The sequence below is a fragment of the Fundulus heteroclitus genome, chromosome 2, assembly GCF_011125445.2.
Source record: "Fundulus heteroclitus isolate FHET01 chromosome 2, MU-UCD_Fhet_4.1, whole genome shotgun sequence".
In the NCBI taxonomy this organism is placed as follows: Eukaryota; Metazoa; Chordata; class Actinopteri; order Cyprinodontiformes; family Fundulidae; genus Fundulus; species Fundulus heteroclitus.
In genome coordinates, this window is record NC_046362.1 from 17,316,582 (window position 1) to 17,343,709 (window position 27,128).

General features: G+C 37.9%; 1 protein-coding gene across 1 annotated transcript in view; it reads right to left on the reverse strand.

The window, feature by feature from the left end:
- roraa (RAR-related orphan receptor A, paralog a) overlaps positions 1 to 26,725 on the reverse strand; it is a 292,047-nt gene extending 265,322 nt beyond the window's left edge. The window contains exon 1 of the mRNA XM_012871474.3: positions 26,346 to 26,725. Coding sequence (XP_012726928.1) covers positions 26,346 to 26,499 — 154 coding nt within the window. The 5' untranslated portion in view covers positions 26,500 to 26,725. The remainder of the gene's footprint in view (positions 1 to 26,345) is intronic.
- Between the last annotated feature and the right edge of the window lie 403 nt (positions 26,726 to 27,128).

A 27,128-nucleotide genomic window follows, 5' to 3' on the forward strand; every position in this document is an offset into this window, starting at 1 on the left:
TTAAGCATCCAATCCGGCAGTGTTCACATTACAGATGATTTGAAAGTACCAAGCTATTTGGCTGCATTTTTCTCTCAAACAACCTATAGACAATCTAAGAAAAAAAATACTGAGGCCATGTATACAAAACTGGTGTCACAGCTACAAAATCCATGGTGACTCAAATATGGCAGCAATAAACCAATGACACCATTATGTAATCTCATGCTACGCTTTGCTATCTAAACAAAAGAAGATTCACTCACCTGGTGGGTGCAAAACTAGAAGTGAAATTGATGGGCTTTATCTACTTAATGTAATAATTTGTCTAACAATTATCTGAACACTTTTGAGGGCATAATAGGACATTAAAATTGCATTTCAAGATGGTCAGGTAATTTTTAAATATGAATAAAAAACACTAAATGGTGATATCTATGGCAAAAGTAAGGTCCCCCAACATTGATGCTGCAAAGCACTGTGAAATTCTACACCACTGATTCTAGTAAGAAATCACTCTTCAAAATGAAGGCACATCAAAAGCGGCAGACACACATCACAGTGACAAAATTAATGCCTAATAATCCAAGCTACTTCAAACTCAGAACACCTCACAACAGGGGTAGAGAGCTACAATAATTAGGACTAAGCATTGTAGATCCACTTTATGTAGACCACAACTGGATGATATAATTGTGAAAAGGAATGATTTTAAAAGCATAATTACGTCCCCTCTAACACACATACACAGCATAACAGATGCTGACCAGTATAAAAGACAAAGTGGAGGTTTTATACTTCAAAGCCACCTGAAGCAACACTTGAACATTGTTAAATGTCCTTTTAAACATTTATTCCCTGCCATTCTGAAAGTTTATTTAGTGGTGGTGCCTTTTTAAGCAGGGGGTGTTTGGAAGCAAGGAAAGGCAAGGCATGTTTATTTATTTAAGTACTTGTCAGTAATTCGACAATTCAAAATACGGTGCATGTTGAGTTTCAAAGAACATACCACCCACTAGTGGCATGGCAGGAAAATTAAACAGTTTCTAGCGTTTCCATAACTGTCTTGAACATGGATCGCGATAAAAATATTGACATGTAGACATACAGAAACTGAAAAATTTATCATTTACATATGCAGAGAGCCTCAAAGATTCAGGGTATTTACCAAACTCAAAGCACACAGTTTCAAATCACATGCTGATAAATACTGGATAGCTCCTTGCAAGACAGTCTTTATTTGACAAGATACAGTATATTGAGGCATTTTAATAGCTTGTGCTTCAGAATCTCTTTAGACATACCCTCATGTTCCCTTGTGTTTTTCTCTGCTTGTTGTTAATTCTATCTTAGTAATGATTTTTCATTGCAGATAATTAACTAGCTTTTAGATTTTTAATTAATGGCTTTAATAGAGAAGTTGGTGGCAAGTCTCCCTCCACTCCACAGTCAGTGGTAATGTAGCTGTGCCAAATTAAAATGTGAACCGATTCTTTTTTGTAAGTTGGTATCTGATCAAGGACAATGACGGTTCACCTGGTTCACCTGGTTCACTGGTGCATTCAGAGCCACCTGGAGCTTAACCTGTTTAAGACTGTGGAGATGATGGTGGACTTCTGATGAACGCCCCTACAGTCTTTTCCCTCATCATCCTCAACAACACTGGGTCTGCTTTGGATCACTTTTTGTTTCCTAGGAACCACCCTTTCTCAGGACCTGAGATGTTCCTCACACATAGCCACTGTTCAGAAGAAGGCCCAGCAAACACTGTACATGCTGGGACAACTCAAGAAGTACAACCTTCAACAGGAGATGCTAGTTATCTTATACACTGCCATTAATCTGTCTGTTTGGAGCGCATCCATCACTGTTTAGTCTGGCTTATCCACAAAATAGGACAGGTCCAAGCTACAATGAAAAGAGAGGACAGCTGTGAACCAATAACACATTCCGCTGACCTCACCACCCACTGCAGCTTCTTCTTGTTCTTTTGCAGAACCACAAAACACAGCAATACACCGACTTTCAATCAATGACCTACAGAAGTTCACAAACAGCTGGTGTGGAAGGTGAACATTATTTTTTCTTTGAGATGTTGAGATCCAGGATATTGTCCTGACACAATAGTGTCAAGTGCTAAACCTCTTCTCTTTAGGCTGCCTCATCATTACCAGAAATCAGACCAGTGACAGTGGTATCAGCAGCAAATCTGACTATGTTGTTGGTGAAGTGAATGGCAGAGAGTTATGAGTGGATATGGAATAAAGAATGGAGATGATGACACACCCCTGGGGTGCCCCTGTGTTTACGGTGAGGGTTTATCATGTGTGCTTACCCATTGTGACGGTATGTGGTCTGTTTGCGGGTGGATCAATAATCTGCCTGCACAGTGAACTGCAAAGGCCTTGGTTGGTAAGCATATTAGCCAGTTTAATGGGGAATAACAGTGTTAAAGGCAAAACATCCTAAGCAGGTGTTGTTCTTCTGTAGTTGGGTCAGGGGGTTGTGGAGCGGTGTTATTAGTTCAGTTAACCTCTTTGTTCTGTATGCAAACATATGTTGGTCATGGATAGCAGTAGAGAGCAGTTGTATAATGTGTGGGAGTTTTTCAAAACCTTTGGTGATGATGGGAGTGAGTTTAGACAGTTAACTGTGCTCTGTTTTGGTATGTGGGAACAACAGGCTGAAAATGTGGATATATATGGCTGTTAGTTTGAATGTGTCGTTTCTGAGGAGCCTTCAGCTGATGTCATCCGGACCAGCAGCTATCCTCGCGTTCACTCTCTGCAGGGTTGATTTGACCTGGTGTGGGGTTGGCAGTAATGGCTCCTCTTCCTCTGTCTCTGCTGGTTGATTGTGGTTTATTGTGCTTGCTTGGTTGAAGTGAGAGACGTGGTTCAGAGGGTCCTGGGGTTCCTGTCTGTGGTGCTGTGTCCCTTAAATTGTTTTTGTATGTGGTCAGAGATTTAATCCATTGCCACATATTCTTGGTGATGCTTGCAGGAAAGTATTCTTCAGTGTGCTGCTTGTACCTGCGTTTGGCATCTCTGATTCCCTTTTTTAGTTTTCACTGTCTTTGTAGACCTGCAGGTCTCCAGATTCATAAGCAGCTTGTGTTCTGAGCAGGGATTTGGATGTATGTCCTTCTAGGTCTGTGCACCAGCGGGGAAAAAAACAGTCTGTGTTCAAAACAACCCTGCAGGGCTGCTATGGTTTCACCATTCCAAATATTTACTATTTTGATGGTAGGTTTTTGACTGCAGATGAGCGATTTGTGGGCATGAACTAGTGTTCAGAGGGGTCCAGATGCAGAGGCATAGCTTTCCATGGTTGCGGAATGCTACAATAAACCATGTCTAATGTGTTCTACCATCTTGTATGAAGTTCACAAATTCATTGAATTTGGGGGAAACAGATTTAAGGTTGGTGTAATTTAAGTCCCCTGCTGCAATGATGATGCTTTCTGTTTGAGTTAAAGACAATGGTTAGTGCGATGTAGCTGCTCCATGGCTTACCAGGTGTTAGCTTGAGGTGGCAAATACATTTCTCCGTATTTGCAAGGGTATGAAATCCCAATTTATGTAACTTGTAGAATTTTTGTTTGAGGCTGTCAATAGTTTGGTCCAACTATAGGTGACTATTGGATTCAAACATTTTGCAAACATGCATGTGGAGGACAACTTGTAAAATCAACAACCCAGTGCAAGTAACAGTCCACTGTTGCTACATGCTCAACCAGGATAAGTGAATGTTGCAAATCAATGAGTTAACGTAATCCCCCAGGTCTTTTTAGATAGAAACCTTTTTTAACCAATTTGAACAATAACCTGGACGTAACTTCATTGTTTGATAACTAGGATCAGTATGCACTTGACTTGGAATCTGTCTCTATGATTTGACTTAACTGACTTTTATTTTTCTGAAAAGTGCCTTAATGTGTTGTGAATTGTGAATATAAAGTGAATTGAGTTTGATTATATATATATATTCCTGTATAAACTAAATGTGACTTGTAAAGTGCAGCAGTGATTTGTTACGATTTGTGCAACATAGATAAACTGAACTGAACTGAATTCTCAGCATTTGCAATAAATTACTTAATGAAAAAGCCAGTGATTTTACATTATTACTTTCTGTAAGGGGTTAGTGTTTGGTTGTGCGTTTCTCAGGGGATGGAGGGTAACAAAGGAGGAAAAGCTTGCCACGGTCATCCTTTCATGCAAGATAGCTACTGTTACAATAGTACACCTTCCCACTGTACAGCTACTCAGCAGCTTGGCTCTCCCAGTGTCCACATTAATGGCTAAGAAGCAAAACAACGCAACCCCTACACTATATTTATCCTTACACGTCTCACACCAAGACTGAAAGATTAGATACAATGATGTAGTCAAAAATATAATCAAAAACAGACTCAAAATAAATCATTTGCAATTCTTTAAATAATAATTTGATTTGTTTACCGCTAAAGGATAATCTTTACAGATAATGTTTGGTATCCTCCACAGTGAGTGTACAATTGATCTGTGTTTCTTTTATCAAGTTAATTGGGCAAGTCTAAACCTTTGCAATGATTCTAAAAACCAGGGTTACCATAAGTGTAAGTTGATTTAACATGTGTCTATTTTCACATGGAACTGTGGATGCAAAAATCTTTATTAAAGGTCATAAAAAAACAAAAACAAAATTCTACCCCTTTGTTTTTACCAGACTAAAAGAGCCCTGGAAATGCCAATATTGCAACACACTCCATATGCCTCCAGATTATCATCAAAAGCCTATTTTTATTTATTTTTTTGGTAAATCATCAAGTTTATTTTTTGAAAATAAAACAAATGACAGACGTTTCAGCCCCATGGCGCTTCAACATTTGGTCAGGATAGCAAAGCCAGGCACTCTGATGAATGCCAAGCCAAGGCTAGCTGGAGGGAAGTAAAAGACACTCCTCCTCAAAAGGATCCGTCAGCTTTCAAAGAAAGCCTTTAATGGGTGTTCATCAAGCAGGAGCAGGGGCCCGCCGATTCCTTCTCCGGAGGGGCGCGAATGCCAGGCCGCGATGCTTCCGCAAGAGGATGGAGGCACAGGGCTGTTGAGACGAAACCCTTTACCCAGTGGTGTATCCGAAAGGAGTCGATCTGCATGTCCCAGCTCCCAGCCCAACTGTCACTGCTGGCAGTCAATTCAAGCCCCTTCAAGCACATAATCTGTGCTCGTATAGCTGTTAAACACCACACGCGCCAGTCCTTCATTCATTCACTGCCATGGCATTGTTGAGTCTGCTGTCTTTGTATTATTGAGCCATGTAAGGATTTGGATGGAAAACCCGTTCTCAGCATATGCTATCCTGATCAGCAACAAGGCAATACAAGTGCAAGCACCAACAGATTCTGTGGATATTTAGAAATAGATCATCATCCATACCTGGAGTGATTGAGGATATATCACTCCACCGTATTTGTTTTGTTGCACTGTAGACATACAGCGATGATCTGCATGTACTGGGAAGGCCTGAGGAAAGCCGATTGATTCCTTGAAAGTCAGAGACAAGAATCATGGCATTAATCTGAGCGAACACAGTGGGGGTTTAAGGTGGCACTGTGCCATGCTGGAGATTCCCACTCACGGCTATCTCTCCGAGTGACAGAGTGATAATGTCACATGGGCGTAGGTGAGCAAAAAATGGCAAGCTGCTTGATCCTCAGCCAGCTCCTTTAATTGGCTAAAACAAAGTAATTTCAGGACAGTGTGGGGGGGCACAAAAGGGTAAATGATTGGACAGAAGGTCATTCTTTCTTTCCTCCACTGCTTTGTGCCATCCACTGACACTCCCAGCATGCGCTACAGTTAATACTGAGATCTATTATACACTATCTTTTCACCATCTGCTTCACACACTGATGACCTGAGCTGGACGACTCATTCAGTTGAATTGATAAAAGGGAACTGATTCTTTCATTACATTTTTCTTTTCACCACATTGTCTTTTTGAGGGTGTAATTGTAGACTCTGTTGGAAGGAGGTAATGAGAAACTGAGATGTGACCAATGGGTGGGAAATTATAACAAAAATGATGTAACCATTAAATTTCAGTAAAGCCCCAACAGCCATGAATCTTTTTAAATAGCAAAAGTGCAAATGTGACAAAAAGATCTAAAAAAAAAAAAAATATCCAAATGCTTATTTGATTTTTTTATTTTTTTTAATTCTGCATAATTTCACACATTTAAAAAAAAAAATATATAACATAAGCTGGATTTTGAGGTTCTTCACAAACTGGTTTAACATAAATAAATGGGAAAATTCATCAGGAAGAGAAACACACAGAGCTTAAATATAGATAAATTAGTGGCAGTACTCGTGTACTGAGTGAGCCCCTCCTTTAGCAGCCAGAAAGGAGACAATAGACATCAGTATATATATATATATATATATATATATTTTTTTTTTTTTTTTTTTTTTTGAAACATCACAAGTTTCCCATACCCAAATGTATTTGGAAAACATATTTTATCTCACAACATATGCTTTTTAATTCTTCCATTTCACCTTGAAATCATTCAGTTGTATCTCTATGAAGTGGAACTGCAATGCTTTGGTCTGAATTCCTTGTTAATTTAGCCCCAAGTTCCCCCTTTTTACCCCTGTTATGAGGTGCTTTTGAGAGCAATGTGTTTTTGGTGCTTTTTCTTTAAATCTAAAGTAGACACTTCACACACACACACACACACCCCTCCAGGTTGCAATGCAGTCCACTCTACCCCAATCTGCCATTTTTGTAACATGCTAGGGGACGGTGTAATGAACACTTATCCACTTGTAGCTTTGGCATCCTTCAGCTTGGACTACAAAATCAGTCTAAATGGCAGATTTGCAAAATTGGTAAGACGGAAGTCCATAGCAAATACTGTGAAGTAATTGTTCAAACAACTTAACAGAGTGGAGAAAACTGAATGACTTGAATATGTGGTGGCCTAGTGGTTAGAGCACAGAGCTTTGGTCCCAGAGGTTCTGAGTTCAACTCCCACAAGCTGCCATTCTGGGTCCCTGAGCAAGACCCTTAACCCCCGATTGCGCCACACAGTGGCAGCCCACTGCTCCCCAAGGGGATGGGTTAAGATGCATAAGTGAATTTATCTATTGTGAGATCAATAAAGTTCAATTATTATTATCATTATTAAGATATAGACACAGCACCTGAACAGAATACTTTAAAGTTTTCTGCACTCCAAGAGATTCCAAGTACACAGCAAAATGTATTCAAGGGCTAAGAAAGGTGGCTTTTGCATGCTATGTCCTCTTCAATGGTCAAATTTAGCTCACAGTAGAAACGTGTGATAAAACCTTCTAGTTTTGAAACTTTTTTAGATGCCGAGGGTTAGGGTTTCAGGATTATCATCCAGCTGTGGTTTACAGACAAAGCTTTGGGCTTTGTTGTACAAACTAGTGGCATTTGTAACAAATGCTGAGCCACCTCAGCTGACCCCTCTGTGTGGAAGAGCTGAGGCTCAACTCTGAGCGCCTCCTGGATGGCCGAGCTCTTCACCCTATCTCTAAGGGTGTGTCCAGCCATCCTGCGGCGGAAGCTATTTTCAGCCGCTTGTGTCCGTGATCTCGCTCTTTTGGTCATGAATCAAATTGCATGCCCATAGGTGAGGGTAGGAACGTGGACTGATCGTTAAATCGAGAGCTTTGGCTTACCGCTCAGCTCTCTCTTCACCACAACGAATCGGTGCAGCGTAGGCAGTTTTGAGTCTGGTGAATTATTCCAATTTTCAGAGAAATTGAATTCTGAAGATTTGTTAGCTGTAAGCCATAATCAGTGAAATTAACAGAAATGAATGCTTGATATATATACCACCCTGTGTGTAATGAAAATAAATGTTGACTTTCACCTTGAATTGTCTCACTGAAATAAGTGTACTTTTTGATCTTAATCGAATTCATTGAGACATACTTGCATCTCCACATTTCACATGTGACCTATTATGCTTTTGCTCTACAATCTACTTTATACTGATCCTAAAACACATCTATCAAGGCAACGATTTGGAACAAAAACAAATGCTTATTCTCAAATATTTATAACTCAAATCAGTAAATTTATATTGTTACAAAGAGAAATAACTTTTTTTTCCCCATGCTATGACCTTATTGTAACATCAATCACTAGTCTTTTGCAAGTTCATTTGACATTCAACAGCAATGTTTTAGCAGATTTAGACAGACAAAATAGTATAGCTGAACATGCCGGTCTTTTCACTGGTTACCTGCTAGGTGAAGATTCGATCTTAAAGATTTCAAACAGCTTTTGAAGGCACAGAGGGGTCTAGCCCCAAGCTATACAGCACACCATAAAAATTAGCCTGCAGCCTCAGATTCAGGCAGGGGCAAATGCTTCTGCATTTTAGACCAAAAATGATGAAGTATTTAAAGGGATAGTTCAGGTTTTTGGAAGAGGGGTTCTGTGGAGTTGATCTTTGAATCAGTTTTTTACCTGCATTAGATACCGCTCTGAATGACCACAGATTGAAGAAACAGATTTTCACCGGTGAGTAAAGATAACAGCTGGTCAGAGTGAGACAAGTCTCAAAGTCATTCTAAAACATCTCTAATGTCCAAAGATTACCACACCATCCTTATTTGTAAATGTTTTTAAAGAACTCCAGCTAAAACAAAGTTACGTACATAATTACAAGCTATAAACACAGTAACAGAAGAAAAATATAGAAATGCGAGAAGAAATGATAAGATATTTTGTATCCAAACATTACAAAACTTATGTCCAAAGATGTCTACGGCTGTTTCCACTGACAACTGTGGCATTCGCCATAATAAACAATGTCCCATGTGAAAAACACATTGTGAAGCAGAAAATATTAAGCTTAACCAGCAACAACGACCTCCAACCTGTTTCCAATTTCATCCCTGGAAACAAATGACGTCAAACGAATACCTAAGCATTGTGTATCAGTTCACTTCCCTTGTTTTGTAAGCAATGTGATGAACAAGTTGAAACATGTTGCTTGTAAACCATGCAATATGCTTAAGTTGATGATGAAGGTTTAAAGATATGAAAAGCAAATGAACCACATCAGCTCCAATAGGTGGCTCAAGGTTTTCAAAAGTTAATAAATAAACAAAAAAGTAAAAAGGAGGTAACAATTTTAGTTTGCACCTGGATTTTATGACAGGCTGATCTGTGCATGATGGCTAACAGTTTGAAAGGCACTTGGTCCAGTTACAAGAGTGAAAATGTTCACCTGTCCCTAATGGGGATTAGGAGGGTCCTTGAAAAGGCATTTTGGGCCTGAGCCAGTAAAGAGAACCTAAACACGGGAAGTGGAGCAAGCAGAAATTAATGAGCATCACAAGCCACAACTGTTTAACCCTCGATGACACGAGATTAATATCGTAGACCTTCAGAGATGAAATCGTTAATGAGATGGTGGAAATGAAAAGAAAGCCAAAATGTGTTTACAAAAAACATTGTGAAGCAAAATCCAAAACACATTTGCCTTTAATTTTTGGACTTTAATAAACTTGCAAATACTCTGCAAGTTTGGCCTGAGGCTAATACATATAGATACACACACACACACACACATATACACACACATACATACATACACACACACACATATATATATATATATATATATATATATATATATATATATATATATATATATATATATATATCCTCAAAGAACCAAAACTCGTCATCTGCATATAAACGTGATTAAAAGCCAACCAACATCCTCAAAGTTCCCAAGTTTGTAACGCATCCATAGAGCAGTCTATAAGAAATGTCGACCACAAGATTTAATCTTCCTATTTCTGTATTCTGTCTATTTTGGTCTGTCACATAAAAATAGGCTTTTAACAACCCGGCACGGCGTTAATTATTGTCTCTTACGCACTGAATTACTGAAATAAAGCTGCAAATATTGATTGATCAGACAGCTGATATTTGTCAGGGAATATGGATGACAGAACCCCACATGGCAAAGAGTGATTCTGTCTTTCAATCACTGTCAGAAAGCAGTGCAGTGCCTCTACTGCACTGATTGAGCCCCATCATGCCACACTCATTCTTTTTGCTATGCCTCCTAAAGCAATCAGTTCTTACACACAAGAAGCAAATATTCATTAGTGACTTATTCATATTCCAAAGCTGCCTTATAAAAGCAACAAAAGAGCAGGATTGTCACTGACAAGAGCAAAACAATGTTTCTACGACATGTTGCGTGAGCTACGAACAATTGTGATCATCTTCTATTTATCTTATTAAGTAAGAGGTTCTTTGAGGGATTCTGTATGACAGGCAGTAACTTAATCTGAAAAATACAAATTTTTACATGAAACCAAAAAAAAATTAAATTAACAATGACCGAAAGATGTTTTCAAAAAAGAGCAAGATACAATATTATAATTTGGGAGGAGGACCCTGGCCTTTCGGCCCTCAAAACTAGTCAGGGAAAATTTTGAAAGAGGAGAGAATGCTGGGCTGCAATGTTAATAATTAGTTAGTTTTCTGCTCAAATAATTTCTGTCCAACCTCACCAGATTTTAATCAAAGGCTGAAAATAGTAGCTGATTGTAATCTGCACTCAGAAGTCACCAGGGGTGTTTGAAGAGCCCGACAAGCCTGCGAGTGGAGCTAATTCGATTAAGTGCCGGCAGTACCTGGAGGGGACGGATCTGTATCTCCCTCTTTTTTATTTATGAGATTAAGTTGCGCTTGTTAATCCAATATAAATAATAAAGCCATCAGAAACTATACTCATTTTCAACTAGTTGTTTTTCAGTCCTATACACACACACACATACATATACATATATATATATACATATATATATATAGATATACATATACATATATATATAGACACATATAGACATATATATATATATATACATATATATATATAGACACATATAGACATACATATATATATATATATATATATATATATATATATATATATATATATATATATATATATATATATATATATATATATATATATATATATACATATTAGGGCTGGGCGATATGGTTTAAAAAATATGGTTTAAAAATAAATATGTGATATTATTTTACCAGATCTGATTATTCTAGACTTTTTTCCTCCTTTCCATTTCACAAATATAGATTAAAGAAATAATTGTTAAGACTTGCTTTTATGTCAAGCATTTTGTCTGGGAGTCGACCTGAATTTAAAGTGTAGCTAAATATATACCAGCTATGAAACATGCTTGTAAAACAAGAGGGTAGCCACTGCCATAGTAAACTATAACATAGAAAATATAACAAAATGTTTGGTTGGCGGTTTTACACAGTGACCAACGAACAGGCTTCCCTTCTCTTGTGTAACATAAAACTAACTTAAAAAAATAAGTAAATATGCAAATTCAAGTGCCTCATGAGTCATGTTATGGTAAAAAAAGTTTCCTCTTCACAATACTTTGACAATATATTTTCCTAAATATATATTCAGCATTGTTTCATGGAATTTTTATTTATTTATTTATATTTATTTATTACCAAATCTCGATAAACTCCTTAAAATTTCCAAAAATGTCAAAAAAATATATATTGTAGTTGGTGCAATAGTAGGTAAAAACTCAAAAGGAAAAGTTCAGATTACAAATACAGCCAAACTAAACTTCCTTTTTGAAGTCTTTGTTTTACAATACTAGTTTAATAAACTCTGAAAACACAGAGGTCAGACATCAGAGTGTAGACATCAGTAAAATATTTTAACATGTAACATCGAGAAAAAGCATATGGCGTTTCTTGCTTTTTTGCAGCTCCTAGTCTGCTGCTGCATGCAACAGATATGGCCATTTTTCTTTCAATCTAATGTGATATTCTTCCACTCAACGGTGCCTTTAAATCAAGGCTGCATAGAGCCATTTGGAAAGCCCCACAGAAAGCAAAAATAAATAATAGTTAAGAGGCTCTTTTGCAGTACTGCTTGAATAACATACTTTGGGCTATACAACGTTAGCTGTTCAAGTTTTAAATGAGACACATGCAGAAGCTCTGGAGAAACCTCAAACGCTTTTTATTTCTGAAGCGTTCAGGCAATGTCAGTGTTTTGCAGGCGGCATGAGGAATGACATGATGGATATACTGTGGCTTAAAGAAGTATTCACAACGTTTTCCCATTTTGTCAGATTACAACCTGAACCTGGAGTGCGTTATATTGGGATTTTTTTGTGATACACAAACACGCAGTAGTGTAAAAATGAGGAAGGGAAGGGCAATGATACTTAGTTGTCTACAAATAAAAAAAAATCTGTGTCCTGCGTTTGTATTCAGCACCCCCACCACCAGACACGTTAGTTTCTACTTGTCTTTTGCAGGTTTTCTTTTAGGATTGCCCTGTGTGTAGTTCCACCAATCCTCCCATCAACTCTGACCACATTCTTTGTCCCTGCAGGAAAAAAAGGCTCCCCATAGAGCAGAATCTACACTGCAAAAAGGGAACTAAAAGTATGTAAAATTATCTTAAATTTAGTGTATTTTCCCTTGATTGGAGCAACTAAATAAGAATATTTGCCAGTGGAATAAGTAATTTTACCCCTAAAATAAGATAATTATCATGCACTTGAAATGAGATGATGGAGATGAAATGTTATTATTCTAAGTGCAAAACTCTTATTCCATTGACAAATTTAGCTGCTCAAATCAAATAAAAATACACTAATTTTAAGATAATTTTACTTACTTTTAGTTCCCTTTTTGCAGTGTACTGATGGTTCCTCGCACTTGCTTTTAGGACCCGAGGAGACAGACCCATCCAAGCTGTTGGACCAACATTGTGGAATGAACTACCACATTATCTACAATCATTGGACTCTATCAATGCTTTTTTTTTATTTATTTTTTTAAAAGCAGACTTAAAAGGTACATAGTGCAAGCTTTTAAGTTAAATATTATTTATTTTCTTTCTCACACATGCACTTACAATTGCCCGACATGTAAAATGAGTTATCCCCTCTTGACGGTAGTTGCTTCTATAGGCTGGATTAGTCAGTTCATAAGAGAGTGAGTCGGGCTGAATCCTCAGGGCGTGCGCATGTGTGTGACGTGCTGCACGCTCTCATTCACCTGGCTACTTTGCTATAATCCGCGTATTAGTGAGCGAACACAAGCTAACTTCAATATTTCTAACTTTCTTACAACAGAAGATATCGCACTTCTAAACAAAAGACCTTTGCAGTTGCAGTGGCGCATACTTTTCGTCTTCTCCCATCCACGTGCACAACACGGGTGTCATTTCGACTTGTCGCCAGAGGAGGCAAACTTCTGCAAAAATCCTGGAACTTAATCTATGCTCCTTTAAGACATCATTTTTTTTGAAGAAGCCTTTTAGCCTCACATCACTGGGTTGTATGTTGCTATAATGTTTTTATATCTCTTTTTTTATTTTGTAATGTTCTTTTAAATGTTTTTAATTGTATTTTACGGTGAAGCACTTTTTGACTGCTTCCTGAGAATGGTCCTATACTTACTTATTAGCACGATGCTGCCAACACGACGTTTTAAGATTAACATTTGGGCAGCTAATATCTTTTTTCTGTGGTCAGATTTAGGATACTTAAAAAAATTATAGCAGCTAAGTGACAATTTCTTTATTTACTTGCCTTAACTTTGAGTACATGCGACGAAAAAAATTCTGTAAAATTTATTAAAAGTGTGTTATTCAAAACAGCAACTAAAATGTTTAAGTTTTACTTAACACTTAGATATGTTTCTAAATTTGTTTAGATTAATCAACAATGAGTGTGGAGCAGTGAGGAAAACATGATTAGAGACTACTACAGAGACCACTTCACTCAAATTCTTGGGAAACTTTTATCAAGTCACTCAATATCTGGACACATTTGAGTATAATTGGCTGATGTTCTTCAAATAAGTTATTAAAGATTACTAACAATCTTGAGAACAATGAACCATGTAAGTTAACTGTGTGAAATAAATGTTATACAACCAACAATAACATTTTTGTAAAATTTAACCAAATTGACTGCAGTTCTTCCAATCCTGTATATATTGCTTACTTCTGAATATTAATAGACAGTTTAGTTTACCACATCTACTTAGTTATGTTGCCTGCTGCTTTGTTCCTATAATTTATTAAAACATAATTTGCTTAAAAGTTTAAATGAAAATTTACATCTTAGAGCTAGACTTTTTTTTCCCAACAAATTACAACCTTAAAATTAGAAAAACTTTAACATAAAAAATGCCCTGTCCAAAATGCCACAATGTAAAAAACACAAATATTTTTTGTTATTAAGAAATCCAATCTCTGCAGCTCTTTTAGAGCTAAATACAAATGTTTACATTGTGCAGCATTTTTTACTTCCACATCACAAGTATGCACCAATTTGTGGTGGTCTGCTACGTATAATCTCAAAATACCATATTGAAGATTTTGCTTTTAATATGAGAAAATGTGGAAATGTTCATGGGGTGGGAATCCTTTTTACAATCCAATAAGTATGAACATACATGTTCAATTTCCATTTTTAAAATCTAGAAGAAAAATAGTTTAAAAAATACGGCAGTGTCAAACTTCCTGTCCACCAGGATTTTCCATGCAAAGGGGAGGGGGTGGGGGTGGGGGGTTACCTCCCATCTCAGGGGGCTTTCCACCACCCACAATAGAAGAAATATGAAAGGCCTGGCGCTCGATATGACACGAGAAACCCTCAGAGCAATCCCTTATACTGTGCTCTCTACTTCTTTTCCTTTCGTCCTCTTCTGAGAGGTCCATTTCATCACAGAGTCACAGAGTAGCGTGAAGCCAGGCAGCGCTTAGGTCACAGTGTACCACATTAAATTTAGACTCCTTTAACGCTCTCCAATAATGCATCTGGAGTAGTTACAGTCCAAACTATTCAGATTTTTTCCTATCTAAGACACAAACTTCTGTAAATGGGCCACAGATCTAAGCCTTCATTCACCACTGGAGATTTCAAATCAAATCTGGTGTCTGTCACAAGCTGAAATTTCCTCGCCAGCCCCAGTTAAGTCACTGGTGATTCAAACTCCAAAATAAGCAATCCCTGTGGAATAAAACTTCCGTCACTGATGTCAGTTAAGTTTCTTGAGTTTGTTTAATTAGCTCTGCCTATTAGAGATTGCACTCTAGTTTGTTCGAGCTTCACCTAAGGTAAATCCTAACAATTTTCTTCCTCCTTTAGTTGAGTTTGAGTAAATATATAATTCTAATCGGTCTGGGTTCTGCATATACATTGCCTTGCAAAACGTTTCATCAACATTTAACTTTTTCACATTTTCTCAAGATACATTCCACAAACTTTGATGTATGTTATTAGGATTGTTTGGCAGCGATCAGCCAGAAAGTTATCAATGGTTTTCAAAATCTTACAAATCAAAATTGGAAAAAAAAAAAAAAACGCCGTATGTCTTTGTACTCCAAGCCTACCCTTTGGCATCTATGCACATCCAGAGACATTGTCTCTGCAAAATAGTTTAAGCTCAGCCAGATTGTATCTTTATGAACAGTTTATGTTTATAAAGATACAATCTTTATAAACATAAAGATTGTAATTGTAATAATTCTGTTTATGAACAGAAGTTTTCAACTATTGCAAAAGACTCAATTGAATTTAGGTCTAGAGTGGCAGGGCCATTACAACATGAATGTAATTTTTTTGTACGTATGCAATTTTTTTAAACCATTCCTTTAAAGCTCTGGGTTAATGTGAGGTCACTATTCGGTCTAAAGTCTGTTGCAGCCACTAAAGATTTAGCTTCAGGCATCCCTATAGCTTGATGCTAACACAGTTGTGTGTTATATTCGTGCTGGTGTGTGTTAGTTTTCTGCCATCCGTAGCATTTTCTTTGTAGGACAAATAATTGAGTTTTGTTTTCAGTTTACCAGAGCGCATTCCTTCGCATATTTTCTGTCCTTATGACAAACTTCAAACAGGACTTCTTAAGGCTTTCTTTCAAAAGTGCCTTCTATCTTTTCACTCTTACCTAAAGGCCAGATTTGTAAAGTGCACCACTGATAGTTGTTCTGTTCAACAGATTCTCCCACCTGAGCTGTTGACCTCTGAAACTCCTCTGAAGTAACAATGATCCCTTTGGCTCTATCTCTGAGTGAAGCTCTCCGCTACCAGTATGTCACTGTCGGTGGACATTAATGGCATGGTAGGTTTGCGGTTTGGCTGTGCTCTTTGAGTGTTCAGATGATGGATTAAACAGTGGTAAGTGGGATGTTCAAAGAATGGAATGTTGTTTTGTAACCTGTTTATAAGCTAATGTTCCCTAACATTACTGGACAACGTCTGAGGCCTTTCCAGAACAACTGTATTCATACAGAGATTAGATTACACAAAGGTGGATGACATTTTGATCTCCTTGGCGTTGATCTGTCACATACAATCATAGTAGAAATCGAATGAAGTACAGGATGGCAAATATCAAATTGTGATTAACAGTCAACATAAAACTTGAGTATGGCATTATATAACAAAATGGGTTAAAAAAAAAGGTTTTATAATGTGCCAGCAAAAGGTCACACAACGTCTTGTTACAAATAATCTGTTCTGATTAAAAGCACATGGATGCAATTTGAGTGGAGAAAAATTAGGCGCTCTGCATTGCATTGCACAAAATATAGATGGTAGAAATCTGAACAAAGCGGATATTAATGGAAACGGTCACATGTTACGTCAAGCAATTGGTCCAAAAGTTCTTAGAATCCTTCTTTGGTCACATACAGAACTCAGTTGTTTCTTACAAATGGTAAGTAAGAACATGGGACAGTACAGTGTAAAAACAACAAAAGCAACATGCTTTATTTTCATGAGTCAAGGACAATGCGTTGAGTTTTTATAAAGCATTTTTGTCAATTCTTGCAGTGTCTTTATAGACAGCTTTCCTACCACTTACCAAACACTTCAACAACTCTCACACCCAACTCACTGAATTGATTTTCTCGAGAGAAAGATGAAATGCTCTACTCTCAGTAATAAATAAATAAAAGTCTTAAACTCCCGACTGTCCCCCCAGGGGCCAACCCTCTAATGTTAAAATAAAAGTTGTCTGACAAACCTAACTAAAAACACCTTACCTGACTCCAAGCCTCAATGGGTAGGGTCAAAAGTTTACTTTCAGGCAAAGATGAAAGCTAATAAACTCCAAGGAACTCAACTGAGCAAAGGTTGTCGATTAGAGAATGAACAACAAAACCGTGAACATGATGTTTCTTTATTAAGAGATAAAGAAAACAACGCTATTAGTTGTCTCTAAAAGTGCTGCGCGTCAAAGATACTTCTCCTAATTTATGAGTCAATTAATACACATAATTACAATTTTTTACCAGGGGTGGAAATCTTTTACATATCATCCCCCGCACGAAACGTACGTGCATTACGCATAATCCAGCATTTATAGTCGTGAAGAAATTAAAACATGCAACGACTGCACGAAATTTTCTCTGAAGTATATGGAAAGAAGGGTATTTTACATAAAATTTCAAGCGATATAAAAGTAACCTAAAATGGCTAAACCAACACACAGGCATGGTATCAGACTGTCTCTTCGCATTTAATTCAAGGTTTGTTTACACCTTAGGTATTTTGTTTGGTGTGAGAGCCTTGAGAAAAAGGATCCGAGTGGTTTATTAATGTGGCAACGAATTTAAACTCGTCCTAAAAGAAGTTGAAATAGCCAATTACAGTGCATTAAAGAAGGCCTACAAGTGGACAATATGCAAAACAACTACCGGCATGCCCAGTCCCAGCAATTTTAAATGGCCAGATTAAAGTTTTCTATTGGGAATCTAAACAACGACCCTTAATGTTCTTGAGCCAGATGAATCTAAAATGTTATTATTTGGACATAAAGGACAAGTCTGGCATAAGCAAACTTCAAAATAAGTGTAATGCATAGAGGAGGACGCTTAGATTGTCTTCTATAGCAGAGCCTGAGCAGTTTACCACCGCAGCATTCAGCATGAATTTTACCGCGTATCGGAGAAGCAGGCTGTGCATGCAGGAAACCCACCAAACATCTCAACTACATGTGAGGAGTGGGGCAAACTTTCCTGGTGGATGGCTGTAAGAGGAATCCAACTTGAATTTAATTATTTCAAACAAAGTAGCTTTTAGAAGGGCAGGGTGTCCTTACCTTTTCCTCAGGTGGTAAACATTTTCGTTAAAATATTTTGTTTAATGAGTAAATCAAGGTTCATTTTTTTCCCATTTAAGTGCAATGAATTCATTTTCTTTGACATAAATAAAAGAGCTGATGGCTTTATGCAAGTAAAAATTTCGTATGAAAGTTTAGGATGTCTTTATTTCTGACTCTACATGTGACAGGCAAGCTCCAATTGCCAATTATAAATACATAAGTAATGCAATAATTAATCATTGCATTTATATCAATGAACTAATAATGGGGTTACATAAATCTAATAGTGAGGGAATTATCTTCCCAGGAGGATTTAATATGTGGGGGGGGCAGCTTGTATACAGTATTGCTTTTGTTTCTGATTACATAATGTACAATGTGAGGCATGTAACTGTTAAAAGAGATCATGCTGTGAATATTACACATGTGGACAATTGATTTAAAACAAAGAATCAAAATGTCAGATACATAAGGTCAGCTGATCAATCACCAAATGGGATCAAATGAAAAGAACTTTGATTCATAAAGTAAAGCCTTTCCCAGTTTCATTTCAGCTTATTCAACACTGCTTGAGGAGAGACAATTCCCCAATTTACAATGCAAGGCTTAAAATAAAATAAAATGCAATATGGAAATAAGATAAGATGTTAAATATTAAATTAGATAAATAATAAATCAAACAAACAAAATAAGATTAAAAAGAATATCAAATGTCTTCTGCTTTTGTTATCTTAGATATGAAACAATAAAAATGAAAAGGTATGAACAGAGACTAAAGTGATTATATATTGCTATCCTAGTATACTGAACTTCATAAGATTTTAAATCAATTAATTCAAATATTTGTATGCGGTTAAAACCCCTACCGTAATTTTCTTGACCACAATATAACTTTCAGTAACGGCATACAGTATATGTCCCCCGTCTTCTCTTCAGTCTCATGGCTCAGCATGAGCTGCACAAATTATGTCACAATTGATGAGGTTGTAAAGATTATTATGGCCGGTAACATAACATGGATACTTTGCTGCTGCATTTGTACCCCACAGAAACTGGGTTTATGGTTAAAAAAACAAGGTGTTTTTTAATATTCTTTCTAAGGTGGGGAATTTCTACAGTTTTGTTTGCTATGTATGCAGGAACTGGATATCTGGAGATGGTTAAAATATTAAGTATAAACCTCTTTGTGTGTGTCCACCATCACTTTTTGTCCTATAAACCAAGATGATAAACCATGGTTCACTTGAAATCTGAGGAATCTGTGTGGTAACAAGTAGGAGCCTTACAGCAACAGGAACCGGGCCATATATAAGAGAACCAGGAATAAACTGCCAAAGGTCAGCTAAGGAAAGCTACAGCAAGAAGCTAAAAACCAATTCCTAGGCTAATGCCCTAGCATCAGCTTGGAGACCTTCATCCACCCTAAGCAGAGTAGTGTAGGTTTGAAAAGCAGCTGTTCCTCTCATGCACTTGTCCATATCTCACTCTGATACAAAAGCTCCCCATAAAGCTGGATTTAAGATCTCAGAGGAAGATGTAAATAGGATATTTCAGCCTTGGAAGACCAGTTAGCTTCCTGACTGACCGGCGGCAGCAGGTTCAACTGAGAAGCATCTTCTCCTAAACGAGGACACATCCTCCCGAGGAGTGTGTTCTCGTCCTAATCCTCTTCTCTCTGTACACAAATGACTGCTCCTCATTGGGTCCGTTTGTGAAACCTCTGGAATTTGCATGTGACGCCAGTGTTATTGATCTGAGCCAGTTCAGTGACAACTCTGCATACAGACAGCAGTTGGATCGGCTGGTCCACCGGTGCGGTCAGAACCACCTGGAGCATAATCTGCTAAAGACAATGGAGGTGACAGTGGACTTCCACAGGACTTCCCCCACACTGCCTCCCCTCACTGCCCTCAACAACACTGTGTCAACTGTGGATCACTCCGGGTTTCTTGGAACCATCCTTTCTCGGAACCTGAGAAGGTCCTCACATGGAGACATTGTTCAGAAGAAGGCCAGAAGTACAACCTTCCACGGAAGCTGTTGGTCATCTTCTACACTGTCATTTTTCAGTCTGTTTTATGCACCTCTATCACTGTGTGTTTTGGCTCATCCACAAAACAGGACAGGTCCATATTACAGCAAGTGTATCAGGGATGATGTTTCCTCCATCCGGGACTTCTACAGATGTAAGGTCAGTGAAAGGGTGGCTAATATCTCTGCAGACCCTACATATTCTGAAGACAAACTGTTTAGACTTTCACCTTTAGGTCAGCACTACAGAGCACTATTAGCAAAAAACTGCTGCCACAGAGACAGTTTCACACTTAGTAGTGCCCATATCAATACCATGCACATTTGCACTAATTCTACCATGTCTTCCTCTTTTGCAAAAACACAGTTTATACATATATGTTTTCTATACTTACCATAAAGGTTTTAAACTTCAAGGTCATTCCAGAGTCTCACACTTTGCTTGCAACTGGGGCAGGAGCTTAATACCCTTGAAAGAGAACTGTTTAGCTCAGCTTACATGTGCTGACACTGTAACTCCAGGGTACTTTGTTTGGCAATGTGATTCAGCCTTAATTTGTCAAATACAGAGACAACTAATTAATAAACAATAAAGTATGGTTTTTGAGTTGGGTTTCTGCAATGTTATCAGTGTGTAAAAACTCATCTTCAGAACCAATATCTGCTCAAAATAGTGATCTGCACCGCGTAATCTACTTTAAGCACGTATCACCGGTTATTTCAACCGTAAACTGCAGAAAATACTGACAGTTGCTTTCTCTGCCTTTACTCTCTCGGCTCCAATGTCAGGATGCGCTCCAGCGCGTAATGAGGTGAAGATTTCAGCTTGTTATTTATACTCAAAGTGTCTGTAGTGCAAACAGGTCTCTTAATAACTTGTCGTCACTTATTTTAGAGCCCAAATAAGCGATTTCACTTTCAGAAACAAGCGGAAAAAAAAACAGCAACCCGCGACTCATGAAATTTACAAGCGACTTTAGAAAAAGGAAGCCCAAAGTCGCATGAAATAAGCGGACTTGGCAACAGTGAGTGCGGGTGTGTTTTGCTACAGTCTCTAGCATTATTGGAACTACAGAAAGTGCCGAGGGTAAAAGAAACACAGTCCGGAGCAATTAACGCGCAACAAAAACTGTCTAACAAAGTTAACGCGTTAAAACTGACACTATATATATATATATATATATATATATATATATATATATATATATATATATATATATATATATATATATATATATATATATATATATATATACACTTGTGATTACATTGTCAACGTCAACATGAAAGGATTCTGCCCCAATAAAACTAGTAGGTTGAAGTCACATGAGATGAAGCTCAGGTTTTGCCAGATCGTAGTAGTAGCTCCATCATAGCACTTCTTCTCGATGTTACATTTCTCAGATTCAAGTGGACCAAAAAAGAAGCCAAACGAGGGCGACCATCAGTCAAGTTTTTGAGCGTTGGCACCAATGTAAGGTAACAAAGGGGTGCAGAAGCCACGCGGAGGTTGATGCTTTCCTTTTGGACAGGTAAATTAAATGTTTGCTAATGCTAACAAAAGGACCTGGCAAACGGCACAACTGAGTATTGAAACCACTCCACCACCTACTGGCCGGGAGGAATTAAATTTGTAGCCATGCCCTTTAAGAATTATTTCACAACTCTATTACATTTAACAGGTAAATATGCTACGTATAAAATATTATTAGACCTTAAAAAACACCTAAAGAACTCAAAGTGAAGTGGTGTCAAACTTAAAAAGTGGCTGCTCTAACCATTTATGGAACAGCTCAGTGTGCAAAAAAAAAAAAAAAATGCGGGAGGATGGCTAATATTTAGGTGTGCAACAGGTACAAACAAAAGTATAACTTCAGTTAGGTTACTTACTTTTATAACTAAAATACTAAGAGCACTGAAACTGGATGTAACATAGCAGACATTTAGACAAGAAAAAAAACAGACACATAATGGAGTTTAAATCCCGGATCTGTGCACGCTGAAGGCTTTGAGCCCGTATCTGTAGCTTTCGTCCAGACGGAAGAGAGTCCTAATTTTCAGAACTTGAGAATGCCATGGCCACACTAACAGTGCTCTCTACCTCAGTGGCATGCAGCCTCCATGCCAAAGGCCCACTGAGATTTAATGTAAAAAAAAATTGAATAAAAAACTTTAAAGTCCTTGTTTCTTATCCAAACCATGTCAACAATGTCTAAATAAAAATAATTAATTCTGCTACACCAGCTGAGACCCTAATTTTGCCTTCCCAAAATAAGACTGCAGGAAAAAGCCTGGTAAAGTGTTCATTAAAAAGGAGAAATACTATTTTTATACTGCAGTGTCAGGTGTTATTTTCATGCTATGAAACCAATTCCCAAAACACCTTTCCTTTTTTTTTTTATTTTAGGCAAGCAAAAAATTTTGATAAATTTTAATATAATAGCAAATGGCATAGTCATTAGACACCAGGTTCTTCACGGAGAATATTAATTCATTAAATCTCCAAATATATCACTGAAACAAACTAAAACTGACAGCGGCTGCAAATCACATAAAATTACAACTTTTATTAAAAAAAATAATTATTATTTATTTCCTTCTTAAGTACAGATACAATTGCACACAGCTGCAAATTTCCAACAGTGTCTAACACAAAGTCTCACTAAATGAGCATCTACTCACCACAGCACCAGTTTGATATAGCAACTGATATACAGTAGCTTTGTAAATCAGTTGTGCAAAGAGCAAATGGGAAGTTTCACATATTTACACATAGCATAACCTTATACAATCATCATGCATACTGATTCTCATATCCACAGCCCTGCCTTTTTTTCTAACCCACTTAAAATATAAGAGTGCAGAACAACTTCTGCTGTAGTAAGACCCTTCCTTTGTACTGAAAAGTTATTAGTACTGTTTTAGTGTTAAGTCTCAGTATGCAGGATAACAAACGTACATCCTCAGAAGATTTCAGAAGAACTGTGCTTCAGAAAGCCTCCGCAGCCTCTCCGATGTTAATATCTGTGGCGGGCCAGAAAAGCCGTGAACATCCAGCGCAGAATTTTAATCCCAAAAAATGTTTTACAAGTCGAGTATGTTTTTCAAGCTGTCCTCTAGGTGACACCGCTTTTTCTAGAAACAGCAGTACTTGCATCCTATTATTTTTTCCAATGCCATTTTTTATGAAAACAATTTACTACACGAAGCAATGCATTCAAAAAAAGGAACAATATTTCAACATTATTATGATTGTAAACCATTGGTAGCAGGTAAACATGTTTATGCAAAAAAAAAAAAAAAAAAATTTGAGGGTATTAAATATTAGCATTTAACATTTCAATTTTGGTAGATCATATTAGTTATTTAATGTAATAAGGAAAAATACTTCAATCCAAAGAACATTTGTTACTTTGTTTTGGTAACAAACACTGCCTAAACTTATTCATGAAAACATGTTGGTTTTGTCAGCTATTGTTTTTTTTTTTTTGTTTTTTTTTTTACTCGTGTGGTGTCTTGCAAACAGTAGGGCTCATAGATTTCTATTGGTTGTATTATTAATGAATATATCAAATTACTAAAAGTTAGGAATAGTAGTAAAACGTATGGTTGAGAATTATGAGAATTTAAGCTTGTTTCTAACTTTAGCTAGTTTAGCAACGCCACCAACTTCAAACTTGCCAGCAGGATAAGCTTGAAAGATGAAAATGCTAAAACAAATGTCAAACTAGCTCACTTTTTTTTTTTACTTTACTTGTGTTCTAATATCAAGGTTCCGCAGAACCTTAATGTCAGAACATCAAGTGGAAGAAGCCTAAAACTGATTTTCTTAACCCTGAGATACCCAATAGCAGTTAACAATAGGCTACTAGCTGTGGCTGCAAGGGAAAATGTTTACATGCCACTTTATTTTAATAAAAAGCTTGTATTCTACTTTGACTGTTCTTTTAACCACACTAATACTAAAGTCAAACTTGATGCTAAACTGAGCTTCCTAACCCTGAAGCAGTTGTTGCCATTCAAGGGCTTGCATGCCACCTTATTAGAATAAATTAAAAAAGCATCAGTAATGTTTTATGCCTTAATCACAACTCATTTCTTTTTCTCAGTTCTTTGTGTGTGTGTGTGTGTGTGTGTGTGTGTGTGTGTGTGTGTGTGTGTGTGTGTGTGTGTGTGTGTGTGTGTGTGCGTGTGTGTGTGTTTCTTTTCAAGAGAACGCCATACAAGCTGGGCAAAATTATCTTAATAAAAAGAAAAGATAATAAAAAAAATTCTTGGAATTTAAGTGTATTCCAGCTGTTAAACTTACATAATCATTAATTAAATCAATGTTGTATAAATTCAAATCTACACAAACAAAATGTGCACAGTTACACAAGTTTTGTTGACTGAATTCTAACAGTGTTTTGTTTTTTAGCGTAGTATTCACCATAAATGCTACCAATGGCCAAAAAGTAATCAACAACAAAACAAAACAAAAAACTGAATTGGCTTTATCACAATTTAACAAGCACTGCAGCTAGGTTAGCACTTTTAGAAGTTTCCCGGAAGTTTTTTAACTCTCATTTCAAGCACTCACCTGTGAATACACTCTTAGTCTTTGTAATAAAAAAAAAGGGGGGGGGGGTAAACATTTATTGTGATGAAGGCAAATCTTTTCATAGAGCATATATTGTCTCACTGGTTTTCCTTTTCACCCATTCAGCATTACATAACACACCAAAGGCGTTCTTTTCTCCCTGTCTTTCTCCTTCCCCAGACGCACTTTAATCCTGTGCATAAAAGGATGGGGTGAATATGGGTCAGCAGGTTAGGAGTGTCTCAAAGTCAAACTTGTAAAAGAAGAAATCAATCCAGGAAGCTTCCAAAACTACCTGTCTTGGCCTCTCTATTACATAAGCGCTCAGGCAGCGTGCGCCAGCCCACAAAGTCCCTCGCTTTCGCCTGGAAGTGGTGTCTGAATACGCGCTAAAAGTGGAGTCCCTTTTTTCTTATGATCAAATTAAGGTGGCAAGCAGCTGAGGAGTGGGTGAACTCTATAGTTTTAAGGGTGAACAGATCCGCGACGATGATGTCGATGATGATTTCTGCTCTCAGTTTGCGCGCCTGTGTTTATGGCTAAACCTGTTACATAACCAGCTTACATTCCACATTCACCATATCACATTCTAAATATACCCCCCATTCGCAGGAGGAGAGCAGACGCACGCAAAAACCCCGCGGTTCAATGAAACAATTATCATCCCACCTACACCGCTGGCTTTGGCGCAATAGTGAACTCTGCTTGTTGGGAACGAGCAGAGAAACCCCGCATTTCTTTGAACTTGGCCGAGCCCGGTTAGTCTGCATGCTGGAGACAGTGGAGAGGGGGGTGTGGTTAAACATACTGTCTTGTACTGTACAACATGGACGGGACGTGCTGGATAAATCATGTATAACGAGAGCCAGACTTTTCACGGGCTGGAATTTAAGGGCTTGTTCGGTTTTATTGTTTAATCATATTAGGTTGCAAAAAAAAAAAAAAAAAAAAAATGTGCAACGCGCTTCTTGATTTGATTCAGTACATAAAACCCAGCTGCTGGGGCGTCTTTTTTTTTTTTTTGCACACTGGAGCAGCCTAAATCAGTGAAAACCCAGCCAGACGAGGCTGCAGGAGACATTAGCGGAGGAAGCGTCCCTTATCAAACAGAACGGGACTGATCGATAAACTAACCAGTCACCCCTAAAGTTCACTTTCGACACTTTGACAGCCCGGCGTACGGAGCGGACAGGTTGGCCTGCTTGGACATGGGGAGCAGCTCCTGTTAGCGGAGTCTGAGTTCCTGGATAATTGATTAATCGTGCACTCGGAGTAAATGTGACATCTGTGACCGTATCGCCCCCCATGATTTTGGCTGTCAGTGGAGCTGGGCACACACACGCACATTCACACACACACACACACCGACCAAAGCGCTATTTACACTCAAACTGGAAAAATGCATCCCCGCATCTAGAGATTAAAAACGAGTCTGTGGGTGAATTTTAAACAGGATGCAGTTATGGATGAGCTTACGCGATGAGATTCATTTGGAAGTTGGATTAAAATATATACGTCTCGATCGGTCAGTGTTGCTCGCCCGCCGAAACTGTCAAACTGCAGCTCGCTTACCTCTGTTGGTGCTTGAGCAGGTCTGCTTTCGAACCGGGGCTGGATGGTCCGCTTTCCGGAGCGTCTCCAGGTTTACCGGGGTTTCCCTGACCGGGGTAGCCGGCTCCGAGGCGCTGTTGCCCGGGTCGCTCGCTGGATCTGGAGGGGACTCCATGTTGATTTTTTTTTCTCTCTCTCTCCTCTTTTTTTTTAAGATTCACTATGAAACTAACGCTAATGCTGCAAACTAAATCTCTGCGATCTGTGAGCTCCGACAATACGTCCTGCTATCTATTTTAGACTAGAAGTAAGAAATGAGAAATGCGAGTCTGTCTGGAGGTGGGTGTGTAGGTTTGATTGTCCACTAGCAGCGCTAGTGAGAGCTCAAGTCATGCAAGCTGAAAAGGGAGAGGTTGTCAATAGCAGAAGAATAGATGGTAGGCCTGAAAGTAATCCAAGCTGATCGACCCCGTGCTGTTTTACATGTGAACTGGGGTAATTTAATGCAACGCAGCCTTCACAAATGCATGCGTGCATGCATTTCAGTATAAAAGTAATAACACGTTTGCGTTCTCTGTGCTTGCATCACCTCTACACTGTTATGAAATTTTGAAACTTAAAGTTGCTCCAGTCACAAAACATCCTAACAGCGTGTTTATTGAATGAACCAAAGCATTCGCTGCACATGTATATGCAGCTATCAAGTCAGTATTTACTGTTTGTTTTTGCAAAAACTCCAAACTAAATCATTCATTAGTCCATCTTCATAGTCAGAATTTTCATCACCAGGAACATCGCATCTGC